This window comes from Octopus sinensis, linkage group LG2 (assembly GCF_006345805.1).
Source record: "Octopus sinensis linkage group LG2, ASM634580v1, whole genome shotgun sequence".
Taxonomy (NCBI): Eukaryota; Metazoa; Mollusca; class Cephalopoda; order Octopoda; family Octopodidae; genus Octopus; species Octopus sinensis.
This window is the reverse complement of record NC_042998.1, coordinates 176,781,592-176,798,654: the sequence shown is the minus strand read 5'-3', so window position 1 is coordinate 176,798,654 and position 17,063 is coordinate 176,781,592. Positions and strand designations below refer to the sequence as shown.

The following is a 17,063-nucleotide window of genomic DNA, read 5'->3' as shown; positions in this document are numbered from 1 at the left end:
ACCAATAAGGGTCCATTTCAGTATACATCGTTTGCTTATTACTTGTTTTGATCGAACTTATCGACTCCGGTACTTACTGTGTTTTGTAAAGACTGGTACTTACTCCATTTTGCCGAACCTCTAAGTTAGGGGGACATAAACACACCAACACCAGTTGTACAAACAGATACACAAACACACTCATATACGACGGGCTTCTTTCAGTTTCTGTCAACAAAATTTACTCACAAGGTTTTGGTCAGCCAGAGGATAAAGTAGAGGACACTTGTCCAAGGCGCCAAGCAGTGGGACTGAACCCGGAACCCTGTGGTTGGGAAGCAAACTTCGTACCACACAGCCACGCCTGCGCCTATGTGTGTGTGTGTGTGTGTGTGTGTGTGTGTGTGTGTGTGTGTGTGTGTGTGTGTGTGTGTGTGTGTGTGTGTGTGTGTGTGTGTGTGTGTGTGTGTGTGTGTGTGTTAAGATTCGCCCAGCGAATGAGGAGGGTACTAAACAAATATGTTACTGGTAATTAAATAGCTAAAAGATAAAGACTGTTCGCTTGACCGATAAGTTGTAGAAAGGAGTGGCTGTGTGGTAAGTAGCTTGCTTACCAACCACATGGTTCCGGGTTCAGAGCCACTGCGTGGCACCTTGGGCAAGTGTCTTCTACCATAGCCTCGGGCCAACCAAAGCTTTGTGAGTGAATTTAGTATACGGAAACTGAAAGAATCCAGTCGTATATATGTATATATATATGTGTGTTTGTGTGTCTGTTCCCCCGCAACATCGCTTGACAACCGATGCTAGTGTGTTTACGTCCCCGTAACTTAGCGGTTCAGCAAAAGGGACTGATAGAATAAGTACTAGGCTTACAAAGAATAAGTCCTGGGGTCGATTTGCTCGACTGAAAACGGTGCTCCAGCATGGCCACAGTTAAATGACTGAAAGAAGTAAAAGAGTAAATCAATTGAATTCCACTTATTTTCTTTTATTCGATACGAAAGAAACGTAATGCAAAAATTAAGTCTCAGTAGGATTCGAACTCGGATCATAATGGAATGAAACTAAGCAAGAGGCACCTGATTTAAGGCCCTACTATGACTACTAGTCCACGATCTATCGAATATTGAAACAACAAAATAACTTTTATCGCTGTATCACTTAGTAACGATAACTCCTTAGAGAACTCATCTTTCTTCAAGCGATTTTACTTAGGGAAGTGGTCGGTTACACAAAGAAGCGAGCCTGCGACCAAACACATCTCAGAAGCGTTTATCAGAAGTAAATAAATATTGCCAAAACTAAACTATCCGGAAGTGTGAGAAGCTCCTTTTCAGCGATTTTATGGTCGATATTTTTCTTTGTTTTCATTATATTTTTGATGCTTTTGTTTTTCTGTCACCATTTGTGTGATTCTACATCCACACGCACACATAGACACAGTTGTGTGTGTGTGTGTACATACATACATACATGCATATATATGTATACACACGCACACACATAAACATACACCTACAATATTGTGTCTGTACATATATACGTACACAATATTTTGTTTGCACATTTTACACGTACATACGCAAATATGTTTGTTTTCCTCCTCCATGTTTGTGTATCTGTGTCGGTGGGAGGTAAGTCTGTCTGTGTGTGTCCTTTTCACATCAACTTTTTTTTTCACCACCACCGCCTCCATCACTACTACTACTACTACTACTACTACTACCACCACTACCACTGCTGTTGTTACTACTACTACTACGGCTGCTGCTGCTGCTTCTTCGAGCTCCCGACTCCCCGGTTTCCTCATTGATCGCTGTCGACGAAGTGGAAGGAGGTGGTAGCCTAACAGACAGGAAGGGAGGTAACCAGTCAGTTGCAGACAATAAACCACACACATACATGTACGCACGAACATATAAACATACGCGCACACATACAAGCACATATATATATATATATATAAATATATACACACACAGAGACACATACACACAAACTCACCGTGATAGTGTATCAAACAAAGAACTGTTAGCACACACACACACACAGAGTTGTACTAAGACACGCAAACGCACAGTCTCTTTATAAAATGGTATTTGCATTGATTCTCAAACATACAGAATCGTTGACGCACACAAACACACACATGCACATACCAAAATGACACGCGTGTATACATACACACACACACAGACACAGAGTTATTAATGCACATTTTCACACACGAGCTCAAATACATACAAAATTGCAAGTATATATATATATACACATACACTGTAATTAAGAAATAGAGAGACGCACTCTTTTTAACGCATACATGCTTGCTTATAACTTGACAGATACACACATAGAGAAGCAATATTTTTTTTACAGCACTTACAGGCTTACATAGAAATAGTTTGACGTCTCATTCACTGTCATTGTTTTGCATACATAAACATAGATATACATACGAGATATATATATATATACACAGACAGCTGCTAAATATATCAAGCAGGCACACACACACATACCACAATATATAAACACATACATTTGTATATAGATATATGTATGTGTCTGTAAACTTACGTTAATATAAAACTATACACAAACTTATACCATACACATATATATATATATATATTTATATATATATATATATATATATACATACTGAATGTAATGTATTTCACACGCACGCACATACATTTTCTCGTTTGCATTTCTAAATACAATCCAGAAGATGTGTGTATGTGTTTGTGTGTGTGTATATAGAAAGAGAGAGAGAGAGAGAGAGAGAGAGAGAGAGAGAGAGAGAACGGAACTGAGACAAAGAGATAGACACACAGACAGATACATTGAACGTTAACAGAAAGATATTTGACACAACTTACGCAGAGATATACGTGACTACTGACATAGACACCCGCACAGTAGCTTACATATAGACACATTGAGTCAGTCTCTCATACATCAACATACTACATATACACGCTTTCTCAACCACACTTCAACGCACACAAGCATATACACGAAATCTGATACAGACACTGAAAGCACTAATACTCACTCAATCTTAAACACAGTCTCATGCAAGTAGTGATATAAATACACACACAGATATCTGAATCTTTATATACAATATATCCTCCCTTACATATACCTACACACTCACACACACACATGCAAAGTCTCGCACAAAGACAGTCTCCTTCCCTCACTCAATTCTTCTCACATACACAGCCACACGCTAAGACTTTTCCACAAACACACATAAATTCAATCATAACACTTAGACACAACCATACAGTACTAGGCAGCCCCCCACTAATCCCTTTCTCACCACACATACACAAAACGAACATGTGTGTGTGTGTACCCGGTCTTTTCTATAACAAAAACCGGCTGAGATGAAACAAAGAGTATAGATAGGCCCCACTAATTTTGATAACAATAGCCGGTTGATAATGCTACCAGTAATTATATGCAGGTTTCACTATATATCATAATGTTTCTGTGTGTGTGTCTATAATAATTCTGAATTAAAATCTTAATAAACTGACATTGTTAAAGTCGCTCAACACATATACACACACACACACACACAGACGTGTATCACAAATAAAAACACACCTTGAACAAAGTAACGAGTGAGAAAGCTGCGCGATGCTGCGGCGAACCCACGTGTAGTTGGTTGGGAAGTGGATGCCGACTGCAAAACTGGAAAGGTAGTAAGTAGAGAGAGGAGACTGTCATAGCACTACCTACCGCCCACCACCACCACCACCATCACCACCGCCGCCGCCGCCGCCGCCACCGCCGTACATTCTCTTCTGTTTATTTTTTGGCTATGGTTTTTCTCTTTTTTTTTTTTTTCCCTACTTTCTTTGTGAGGGAGGACAAAGCAAACTCCCAGTTCCACTCATCACCATCATCAATATTATAACAAGGCCGAGACAACACCAACTGTCAACTTTCATCGCAACCACTACTGTCAACATCCAGTAACTGAAAGCCTCAAGGGGAGATAGATAGATAGAGAGATACATAGATAGACAGATAGAGAGAGAGAGAGAGAGAGAGAGAGACAAACAGACAGACAAAGAAAGAGAGAAAACCTCTATGTGGTTGCTTGACCTACTAGAAATAGCAGCCAAATCACTGCAGCTCATAGCCCTGATTTTAAGAAAAATAAAAAAAATAAAATGAAAGGGATACATATTTAACAAATGTAGTGTTAGACAAGTTGGCCTTTCACGAAAAGGTCTGATGAACCAAGAATGACCTGGAACTAAACAATAACTACAACATCCAATAATACCACCACCGCTACCGCTAGTAAAATCTCTCCCACCCGCTCTAAACATTGTTATATAGCACCTTGTCTACGACTGCGACCACGACGACGACGACCACCACCACCACCACCACTACTACCACTACTACTACTACTACTACTACCATCACCATCATCATCATCTACTGCCCAAACACTTTGTTGATAAACTTCTTTGGTACCGCCTCCAATAGCATCACTATTGTCAACATTTGTAGTTTAACGTCTATCATCATCATCGCCACCACCACCACCACCTCCATTACTATTATTAACCATCATCATCATTGTCATTAGCATACATAATTCAGAATGTTTTCTTGCTAAGTTGAAACAAAGCACAGACAAAAGAAAATAAGGAAAAAATGCGATGGCATCAGTAAAGACCAACATCTATCTATATGATCAATATAAAAGATCACCATGATCGAGAACAGATATATTTACTAGATGACGTTGTTTAAAGGTAAAATAATAATATGAGGATTCGCTGCTATACCCTCGCATACACTCAGAGGTAGGACTCATTTAAAACATACACGTCCACAACACGCATACGTACATAAACACGACTGTAAGCTGATAGAAGCTCTAACAATGTACACGGTGCTACAAAAAAGCACACACACTCATAGAACAGTCGACAAGCAGATATTCTCTCTACAGTCTAATTAATGCACTAATATATACGAGCACAGACTTTTATTCACGTACATAAACAATCCACACTCATAAACAAACTGTGTAATGAACTAATAATACAAGCACAAACTCCCACTCAACCATTCACTCATATCATTACTCACTCATTTCCTTTATTCCCCCCACTCATTTCGTCACGTACTCTCTCTCTCGCATTTAGCCGCGCGCGCGCGCACACACAAATTCACTATCGTACATCCCTCACACTCTTTCTCATTCTTTTTCTCCCCCTCCTTTCTTTCACTCACCCTGAACACACAGACTAGCAGAGAAAAAAGAGAGAGAGAGAGTGAGAGAGAGAAACAGTCATATACGCACAGATTCACGTACGCATTTGTAGCACAACTGCACTCAGACTGGCGGTCTTTCAAGCAAAACTTCCATCACTCATGCACACACATACACACACTAGACAGACCCGTAACACATACGCGCGCACTCACTCTCGCACTCCCGCCAACTCACTCACTGACGCACAGACACATACATCCACATATCCGTTTTCAATCAGTTTTAGTAATGTGGAAAGAAAGAAGCAGCCTTAGCGGCATCATACACATCATATCATCATTGTATCTTCATCATCTAATTTATTTAGTGTCACCAAATGTCTGAGAGGAGAGAAGTACATCTCAATCGTCAACGTTATCAACTGGCCCCTTATGTCGGCAAAAGGAGAACTTACTATTCTATATATATTACCAGAGAGAAAAAAATATCCCCAAAGTGGACGAGAGATATTGCTTAGTCTGCCTTAGAAGCAAAAACATATGAACGATAGTTTCTTCCCTGGCACACTTGAATACCAGGTCAGTCTGTTTAGTAAGATATTTTTCTTTGCCACCACTTTTTTTGTTTTCTTTTTGCTTTCTCTTTGTTTTCCGATTTTCCTTACATTCGTCGGGGTTTTTTTTTTTTCTGTTCTTTTAAAAAATATTTTAAATATACTGTTTCAAACCTTAAAGAAGTCAAATCTCATTTAAAAAAAAAAAAAAAGAGTAATGATTATATATAATTTAACTTATAAATAAAATAATTATAATTTTTAATTAATTTGCCAACTTGTCATTTTATCATCAACATCAGATTGATTAAAATACCAAATCAATTCTACTTTATATATCTTTAGCCCTTTGCAAGTTTTGGACGGTATATTCATCATTTGTCCCTTAATGTTTATATTATTATATTTGTGCTTGATTTTGGAATTATTATTGTTGCTAATGATTTTGAGAGTTCTTACTCTGGTCATAATCTGTTTAAGTAGACCCAGTTATTTGTGTTATGTTGGGGGTAGCCTTGTATGTTCTTTGTATTTCTCTTGCTAACTTTTCTTTGTCTGATCGTATTTATAGTGTAATGCTCTGTATACATACGTGCTGGTGTATTTGTTTATTTAAATTTTTTTTTCTATTATTATTATTATTATTTTGATTTAAATCTTCACCCTGCTTCAAGCCGGAACAGTTACTATTAATTATATTACAAACGGTTTATTGTTATTGTTACCTTTTTTTATTATTATTAATGTTGGTTAAATGTCTATGGTGTAGAACCGCATCAACAAAAGAAAGTGCAAATACTTCATGATACTAAATTGAACTTCAGCCAGATGCTACTGGGAAGATAGAACCGATATGAATACCAGTTGTGTGGTGTATTCGAAACAATCAACTATATTCTAACAAAGATTTGCCCTCGTCTTGTATTTTCTGGCAATATGAATTAGTTGGCGGAGTTGAACACATTTTCTCATATATATTTATATATAACATTAAGACAAAGACAAAACTCAGGCACAATTTCTACAAAAATCACATACACAAGGGGACAAACATAGAGATTACTATCACTGTCCAAACCGCACAGATGTATCGTATACTAATATTAAATGCACCATGCTGTTTAGTGACGGAAAACATGCGCGCCAATCTGCGAAGTTATATTTGAAATCTGTTTACAAATTATATTCATGTTTTATGTATATAATGCAAATTTTAATGGCATAGTGTAATTTTATACATCTCTAAATTTTATAGATATACGTTTATTCTCGTTTTTAAACAAACTGTTTATAAATCTTCAAAAAAAAAAAAAGCAGCAGAAAAGAAAAATATTTTCAAATTCATTGTTACATGTATAGCGTCATAAATACGTTCGTAAAATACATATATATATATATACACACATTAGTATGTATATAACAAATTTAAAAGGCACATGGTGTGGAATGTAATTCATTGTTATACATGTATAGTGTTTATAAATATAGATCTCATATGCACACCATATATACATATATATATATATATATATATATATCACATATGCACACATACACATTTTTGTTATAGACTGTATCTTGGATCTGTATTTTGTTTAGTTCGAATCTAACCGTTGAATGCTGCATTTAGTGTAAAAGAGTCGAACAAAGTGTCAGCAAATCATGTTTGCCAGACAAAAACAAACTTAGACAAGCGACTCTTTTTCTTTGTTCTTCCTCGTCTGCGTGTTACAAACTGCTTTTCCTTCCTCTTTACTTTTACTATCATTAGAGACTTTGCATTGGTGCCTTATCTCATGTAACAAAGCATCTATATGTATCTATCTGTCTACCTACTTTTTATGTATCTTCATATTTGTATCTATGTAACACTCATCTATCTGCCTGTTGCTATCTCCCTCTCTCTTATGTTTTCCTCTTCTGTCTCTTCCTCTCTCTCCCTCGTGTGTATGTATGTATATATGTGTGTGTATAATGTTACGATGTCAGACGTATTTTTTTTTAAAAGCTGCTAGCAAAGCAATTACTGTTTATTTGTTGGTGATATATGTCAAAAGTAGACTTCTATATATAGTTTCAACATATTTTCTTATCTCACAAAATACACAACAATTTTCAGATTTTCAATTCCCTTGCGGTTTATATGATTTGAAAATACACAATATAGATACAATACAATATATATTTTTTTCATTGAGAAATCATAAGCCCAATCACAAGGTATTCTATGCTGTACCATACTCTTTCTCTCTACACTCACACACACAGTGCCAACACACGAAACTCTAGGACCTTGAGTCACTTTTGCTTCTGCGAAATATTAATAAAACTATACATATACTCATATTCTGACTTCAAATTTTCCTGTTTGCACCAACATACCTATATATATATATATATATATATGTTCTTGAATTTTTGTTGACTTGGTGGGAAAATGTTTCTAAATGAGCTCCAGGAGATATCCTTTTTAGCAAACTTAAATTTAGTTTTTCAAAACATATTTTGAACTAGGATTGTTTACATATTACCAAGCAATATTAGAGTGTTATCTCCTTCATGTAAACATTATCAGAACTTAAATGTTATTCATCGGTTCCAAGGATCTTTGGATTTGTGTATATTCTACTTCTATCTTAATAGGCTTTTATTACGATTATGATTATTATTATTATTATTATACTTCAAACTGTTTTTCTACTTGGTTATTTTCTCGCTGGCCGATCTATCTATCTAGCTATCTACTAATATAGAACTAACATTTCCTTCACTATATTCAACATGCTTTTTATTATACATACAGGCGCATCAAACTACTTAGTTACAATACATAACGCGTACAACCCCACACACTGCTCACGCACGTGTTTCCGCCGTGATTTATTTTATATTACACAGACTGTGCACTGTTTGGCGGAGAGGGCAAGGTTGAGTCATTTTGATTCGTATCCCAGTTTATTACTATGAATAAGAATTTCTCTTGCTGCAATCACTCAGATGAATACGATCCAAATTTATCTTACTAATTCTCATCTTATTAATTCTAAGTGCATCCATCATACGTATTAACGAGTGAGCTGTATAAATTCTGAAGAAAATGACTGATAGAAATCAAAATACAAACTCTATGAATATCTCTAACGACTTTATTATAACTATGCAAGATTATTTTAAAGGTAGTTACGGAAACATTTCCCCCACTCCCAAGAAAGTTGTATACAGGAACGATTTTCATCCATAGATGTATAATCATTCTCGTAGTCTACTTCATTTCAGAGATATATTTTAATTGACCTCCCCCCTTTAAATTTTATATTTTTCGTGTTTCTTGAAAAGTTATGAATGTAGCTGTTCCACTCTTTTCTATAAATTAGCGAGTTTAGAAACAAAACAAAACAAAAAAAACCTTTTTTTTATAAACTAACATGTATTTTACAATATATTGTATACATGTGTGTGTTGATATATATATATACCTTTCAGCCAGCATTCTGCGGGTAGCTATAGATATATTTGCATGCTGTAAACATAGGCAACGGGTATTGGCTTACTAATGTCATGTCATGTCAGCTCCGATTTTTTTAGCTAATTTTCACATTAAGGGTATTCTCTGTTTGTAGAGATGCTTTCTGTTACAACTGCACATGGTCATGCTGTTATTACACAGATGGGATTATACTCGCTGATAAAGGCGTGTAATGTAGTTATATTACAACATAACATGCACTAGTCAACGCGCACACATACACACCACGCATATTTGTGTATAGCCTTTATATATATATATATATATATATATATATGTACTCTCGCACGATGTTATGGTGTCTATAAATCAAGTCAAATGCAAGGGTTTATTTGAATACAAGTAAAAATTAGGATAGACATTCATCATATATTAATGAGTATGTATGTGTGTATAAATATAATATATATGAATACCTGCTTATATATGTGCATGGAACAGAATCAATCTAGCCGGATGAATTTACATGAATCATCAAAATAATACTAGGTGTTGATGTTGAGTAAAGTATATATGTTTTGATATTGTCTGAAATATTGTTATCGGAATTTCATAACTGGATTATTTGAGACAATCCATGGATGATGAGATAAGTTTTTTTCACTTAGAAAGGACCACCATACATACATACATACAATCACACACACACACACACCGTCTTTAGTACTCATGTCAGTTGCTGATCTGCGATCAAGCTTTGAAGGGTTTACAGATGACACCAACTTCTGTACTTATTTTCAGGCATGCTTCTTTTTCTATCGGATATTTACTGGCGAACTGCTAGGTTACAAAATAGTACTTGTCTTCAAGCTATAAGATGCAAACTTAAAAGCCACGCACACTAGTATGTATGTATGTATAACATCAGAAAGGCTTCCGGTCTCATATCAAATTTGAAGAAAGCAGCGTAGCTGGCTTCAATCTGGTACCTAAATCTCCTGCTAAAACTGCCCACCTATGGACCTCATCCATTTCTCGTCACGATGTGTACTGATGGAGCACTCTGTGACCCACCGTATAAACTCTGGTGTGTTCTAGGTTTCAGTTTGTCCCCCATATCCTCTATGCTATATATATATTATGTATATAACGACCTACAGGCAGGTCGTTACCGCAAACAACGCCCAGTTCAATGCAAGCTGTGCACCTCCTTCTCTAACCTTTTACACCCAGCCATCATCAGCATGTAAACATAGACATCTCATGCCAAATCTCCATTGACTTCATGTACAAAGGCCTCAAAAATATGCCAATTTTTGCCTCTTCGAAAATATATCAGTGCACATAAGAAGGAAAGGGTAAATTTTTATCGTAACACCCGTTTCACTTTCACGGTGTCATGTTTTTCCTGTGGTTTTTGACATGTTTTGAACGAATCTAACAGACAGAACCGTCGGAAATGACTCATTCTTTAGGCTAACGACTGCCTACTGAGTGAGATAGATGTAATAGTGAAAATTGCCGAAACCATCCTGCTGTACACTCTTTGAACATGCTTCAAATGTGAGGTTCTCACTCTGACAAGATCCCCAATGGTGAACGTACGTCCTCAACGTCATAGACTGCCATTTCCTTTGAAGAGCCCCATAATACTTCATTAATGCCCCAACCGTCAACAATTAGTCACTCTCATCTAAGCTCAGGTGTGGCTAACAGTGGAGAGCTGTTCCTACATCAGGGTGGTGCTGCTGCAGCCCACACAGAAATCTTGGGCTGCGCTGAAGGAAAAGCCTTCAACTGATATGCATGAAGTCACTTTTTCACCCACGTACGTGATGATGTTTGGACTCTCATTTGCGGAGTTAGTTGGCGGCTTTCCTACCACCCCCTCTAAGGCATTCCCTAATTCACTCGTCTCTCAGCCCTTCCTACTCCAAGCTTCGGTCCTTTGGATTCTTTATTTACACATGCTCCCCCGGCAGTTGTCAGTTTGCCATCATGGCATCCATCTCATCGGTATTGGCGGGTCTGCGAAGGCCATAGGCACAAGCTCCTTCATCCAGACTAATCATATATATAATGTGTATAAATTTCTTCCAAACATATGTAAACAGCTATCCACTCCCTGCATATTGCAACATGCAGTAAATTAACATGTGTGCCATTTGCTTGATCAGCGCTGACCAGAGCTATACTCTCTCTCTCTCTCTCCGCGCGCACACACACACACACACACATTTGAACACTGCAAATTATAAACCATTTCCTTCAGACCGTCCAAAATTTATATGCATATTTATTTCGTATTTCGCATACTTGCGCGCGCACACACATATGTATATATGTATATACACGTGTTTAGGTAACACAACAAGAATAATGCCTGAAATATTTGCATACGGAAGCTGGTGATGCATTTCAAAAATACCATAATGAAAATATTACAACACAACGGCCGTGACTGGACGGTTACACTAATTAGTATGTCGTGCTATGAGTATTAGAAGACTTGCACATTGCGGCTAGTATATTTAGATAGCGAGATATCTCAGGATATGTGCTTGTAATCGGCATTTGTCGCTTGTGGCAAAACAGATTATATACCTTTAAAATATAGCAAGTCAGTCTCTAAACTTTAGGCATATTGACAGAAATATTTAGTTTGAGCTACATAAATGCTGTCACTCGATGTGTGTGTGTGTTGGATTCTTCTCGAATCAGTCTCTTATTCCTCAATTTCTCCTGCAAATTGGGCATCAAAATAAAATATTAATCTCTACCATGATATTGAGTACTCTTTTCTGTCAGTTACTAAACGAGTATGCGTGTGCGTGTTTCTATTTACAGATAAATTCAACTTGCTATCTGTCATATCACAGTATTTGTTTCTTTTTTTTTCTTTTATATTTGGTTTTGGCGTCTGTTCATTGGTTTATACTGGACATAACTGTCGTTATTATTATTATCTCTATATTCGACTAGTTAAGACTGTTGATATATTGGTGTAAATGTACCCAGTCTGCTACCCATGTATCTAGGTGTAGGTATTGTGTGCGCGCGCACAAATATACATGTGTGAAAGTGTAACCAGACATACCGCCATGTTGCTAAATGCACATGTGGGAATAATGTCTTCCAGAATATGCTTTTGTTTATATCCGTGTTGTTAAGCCCCAGATCAGATCTGATTGAGCTGTTCTGCGGTAGTCGTTCTACCCGTGACTACTTATGGATTTTTGCTTTGTGCAGAAAACCCAGGTGGAAGAACATCGATGTGTGTCTCATTCCATAAGATTCTGGGAATGAGGTTGGTTAATCTGAGATATTTTGGCTGCTATTTCTAGCAAGTCGAGCTATCACTAAACTATGTACCTATTTCTCTTATTACCCACAAGGGGCTAAACATAAAGGGGGACAAACAAGGATAGACATAGGTATTAAGTCGATTACATCGACCCCCAGTGCGTAACTGGTACTTAATTTATCGACCCCGTAAGGATGAAAGGCAAAGTCGACCTCGGCGGAATTTGAACTCAGAACGTAACGGCAGACGAAATAGCGCTCCTTCTATCTATTTGTTTGCGTGTATGCATATTTATTTGGAATTGTACATATGTTTGTGTGCATGTTTCTTTATGTATGGCTGTGAAAGTACCTGTAATCTTATGGCATATACGAGCGTATATGATTGATTGATTGATTCTAGTTTCAGCTTATGAGCTGTGGCCATGCTGGGGCACCGCCATTTAATATATATCGGTTTCTTATATTTTATTGTTTGGTATAACATGTGCGTGCATATAGTCATACACGCTTATTGTATGCATGTGCTTGCTGGCGTGTGAAAACATGTATACGTGTGTGTATTAAAAATATCTGCAATTTTACTTGCATATATGAGTGTGAATACATATACTTCTCCTTTGTGTTTTTTGCTTTCTATTTGTGTCGCATGTGCATATAAGCATGTGTGTGTGTTTGTGTACGTATATACACATACATCTGCACGCTTGCGTATGTGCTTGTTTGAGTGCGTTTGAATGTTCATGTATATAAATACACGTGTGTGTGTGTGTATGTGTTTGTGTACTATTATAGTGTGTTTGCATTGTGTGTGTGTGCATTATTATATATATATATTTATATATATATATACGTATATATATATATATATATATATACATGCGTGTGTGCACACACTCGTTAATATATAGCTCGTTTGCATGTTCATATATATGTATGTGTGTGTATGTGTGAGACTATGCTTCTTCTTCTATATGTAGCTTTCACATCTGCCCTTCCGCCTCGCGCTCGCGCGTGCGTGATGGTGACTTCATCATCGTCTGTCAGGTTGCCTTTGTTTCCATGCTGCACCGAAGATAAGCACGATGTGGTGTTGTTGTTACTGAGCTGTAAATGCACTGCTAGTAGTGCACAAGCAGTGCATAACAAGCTCCATAAATTAAAGCCTGCTGACGTAAACATCAATAACAGTTGTTACACATTTATTTAAGTAAAACGAGGAAAACAAAATATTCTATAAATCTATGGGAATTAATAATTAAGTTCTGAATAAAATCAACAAATATATAACTGGGATGATAATGTGAAAAGGATTTTGTGATGTTCATGAATAAATGAAAGGTAGAAGGCTTCAATTCTGTATAGATACCAGCTTTTTTACTTGACCTGCCGGTAGATTTCCTTTCTTTTTCTAGAGCAGTTTAGTGAATTGGTCGAGAGCCTTTAATGAGGCTGCTCGATGCTGGAAATAGCAGCTAAGCTTTCAATCACTTTTTTTTTTATAGAAATAAAGGATATTCGATAATGTCTGAAAAGATATTATATATAATGGCTAGATTGCTTTGATCGTAAGTAAACCTGCTCTTGCCGGAATGACCTGGGGTTAAAAAAAATATGAGGTGAATGGATGGTGGCTAGCTGGCCGAATCGTTAGCACGCTCGGTAAAATGTTTAGCGGCATTTCGTCCATCGTTAGGCTCGAAGTTCAAATTCCAGCAAAGTCGACCATGCCTTTTATCCTCTCGGGGTCGATAAATGAGTACCAGTTGAATACTGGGGGTCGATGTTATCGACTTACTTCCCTTTCCCCGAAATTTTTGGCTTTGTGCCAAAATTTGAAATCGTTATTATTGTTGTTGATGTTATTGTTATCATTAAGGTGGCGAGCTGGCAGAATCGTTAGCATGCCGGGCAAAATTTCTTAACGGCATTTCGTTCGCCTGAGTTCAAAAGCTGCCGAGGTCGATTTTGTCTCATCCTTACAATTAATTACTTGTTGATCTCTGGAGTCAATTTAATTTAATCGACTAACCTACTTCCCCCACAAATTTCAGGCCTTGTGCCCTTTTTGTAGAAAGGGTTAGCAGTGGTGATTTTCTTATTACTTTCTATACGAGGAGTGGATATGAATTAGACAAGATATATATTGCAGGTACTAGTCATATATTGGGGAAGGAGAATGGCATTCTTATTAGATAAGAGCACCCTGGTTATTACACACGCACAAATGTATAAACACACGTGTGTGTAGAACTTCATATTGGCTATATAAAAACTGTCTCTTTGTATTCGCATGAACACACGACACATTCACATATTAATGTGCGTATACGTATGTGTTCAACTTCGTGCAAAATGCATAAATAGTATGTATGTATATGTATTTATTATATTACAATATGCATATGTGTAATATGTAGACGTATCTTAAGGGGGGAAGAGGCAGAAAGATATGTTGAGAGACAGAGAGGCAAGAGATGATTCACCATCATCATCATCATCATCAGCAGCAGCATAGATGTATTTCCTTGTTTCACTTCCAAAAATCGATATGTCTAGCCACTTTGCTATATCGGCGTATCTTTGTATTTATACGATATGATGTCACTGGATTATATTATATGTATGCATGTGTGTGTGTGTGTATGTGCGTGTGGCGAAAAGGTGTTAGTTACTTATATCGATCCTACTATTTATTTCAGGTTGATATTTATTTAATCGATCATTATTTGTCGAACCGCTCTTTCTGTGATTTAAAAAGAGCACAAATAAACAATAAGGGTTTTTAGGCCAGTTATAACCATAACATTATGATAAAATACACCCGATTCATACAGTTTTAAAAAAATAGTTGGTGATAGGAAGAGCACTCTGCTATAATAACCTACGCCAAAACCTAAGAGGGTATATATCTACAGGGTTATTCGGTTTTTCAGTGTGTGTTAGGTGCATTACTACTATACCGAGTTTATGAGACGCAGTGAGGCTTTTGTCAAAGTTATGAGACGAGGTGAGGCCTTTGTCAGTTCCTGTCTAACCAATGTTAAATGACCGTGATGATATATGTATATTATATATATATATATTTATTCTTTTACTTGTTTCAGTCATTTGACTGCGGCCATGCTGGTCCAGGTGATGTAGACAGCAAACAGATGTATTAGTTTAACGCTCGGGAAGGGAAAAAGTCTTTAACGTTTCGAGCCTACACTCCTACACATATATATATATACATACATACATATATATACATATACACATATATATGTGTGTGTGTGTGTGTGGAATTTAGAGACAAAACCTCAATTTGGCAATTCAGTCAATACTGAACGATATAATCTATACAAAACCATATAGAAAGTAGTTAAATATATTATAAATATTATTCTGAAAATCACAAATCAAATATAAACATTATATCGACCACGCGCGTTTCGTGACCATATATTTAACTCGATAATATTAAATAGGGTATGTTGATTTAGTATTGCTAAATTGAATTTTTCTCTGTTGGCTTAGAATTTTATATTCCCTAACTAATACTAATAATATATATTCAATTTATATATATATATATATATATATATAATATATATATATATATATATATATATATATTATATATATATATATATAGTTACCATTGGTTTCGCGCCTACTATGCTCAGCATATCGGTGACACCCCTCTTACTCCCTGCTCATATTCCTGCAAAAGCTATGGACATTATATCTTCCTACAGACGCAACATCTACAGGATTGATATGCACAAAGGGTTAGAGGTGTAACGTTCTAGGAAGGAATATTTTATATACATAGCAATTACTTCGAAGTTTCGGCTTGCTCGGCGTCAAATTTTGGTTTAGTTGTTTCTTTTTTCTGAATTTGTATAGTTTTTTAATTGGTTCTTTTATTAGGTGAAAAGTAAATCAGACACTAGGTGTGACAGATAACCAGCAAAAGTTGTGTACACAACAACTTATCCTATCTCACTCCATTATACCAAATGTGTCATACATTGCTCCATTTACCAAAGAAGCACCTTGCCAAAAAGTATATAAAACTCAAAAGAATGAAAGTCAACTTTGCGAAAATTAATATTGAACAATCCTTCAGTATTGTGTTGTCTATATACGCACAAACACACACATAAGTACACATACATACATACATATGTAGCATCTTGGGCAAGTGTCTTCTACTTTAGCCTCGGGCCGACTAAAACCTGTGATTCGATTTGGTAGAGGGGAAACTGAAAGAAGCCCATCGTATAAATATTTGTGTGTGTGTCTTCGTGTCTATGTTTTTCCCCCGTAACCGCTTCACAACCGCTGCTGCTCTGTCCCCTTAACATAGTGGTTCGGCAAAGACACTGATGGAATAAGTGCCAGGCTTAGGAGTCAATTCGTTCGGCTAAAATTCTACAAGACACACTCCAGCATGGCTGTAATCTAATGATTGAAACAAGTATTAGATAAAACGCGCGCGTACACACACACAAAAC

General features: G+C 36.6%; 1 protein-coding gene across 1 annotated transcript in view; it reads left to right on the top strand.

The window, feature by feature from the left end:
- The first annotated feature begins 4,874 nt into the window (after nt 1–4,874).
- LOC115230192 (B-box type zinc finger protein ncl-1) overlaps nt 4,875–17,063 on the top strand; it is an 89,677-nt gene continuing 77,488 nt past the window's right edge. Inside the window, exon 1 of the mRNA XM_029800402.2 lies at nt 4,875–5,817. Coding sequence (XP_029656262.1) covers nt 5,779–5,817 — 39 coding nt within the window. The 5' untranslated portion in view covers nt 4,875–5,778. The remainder of the gene's footprint in view (nt 5,818–17,063) is intronic.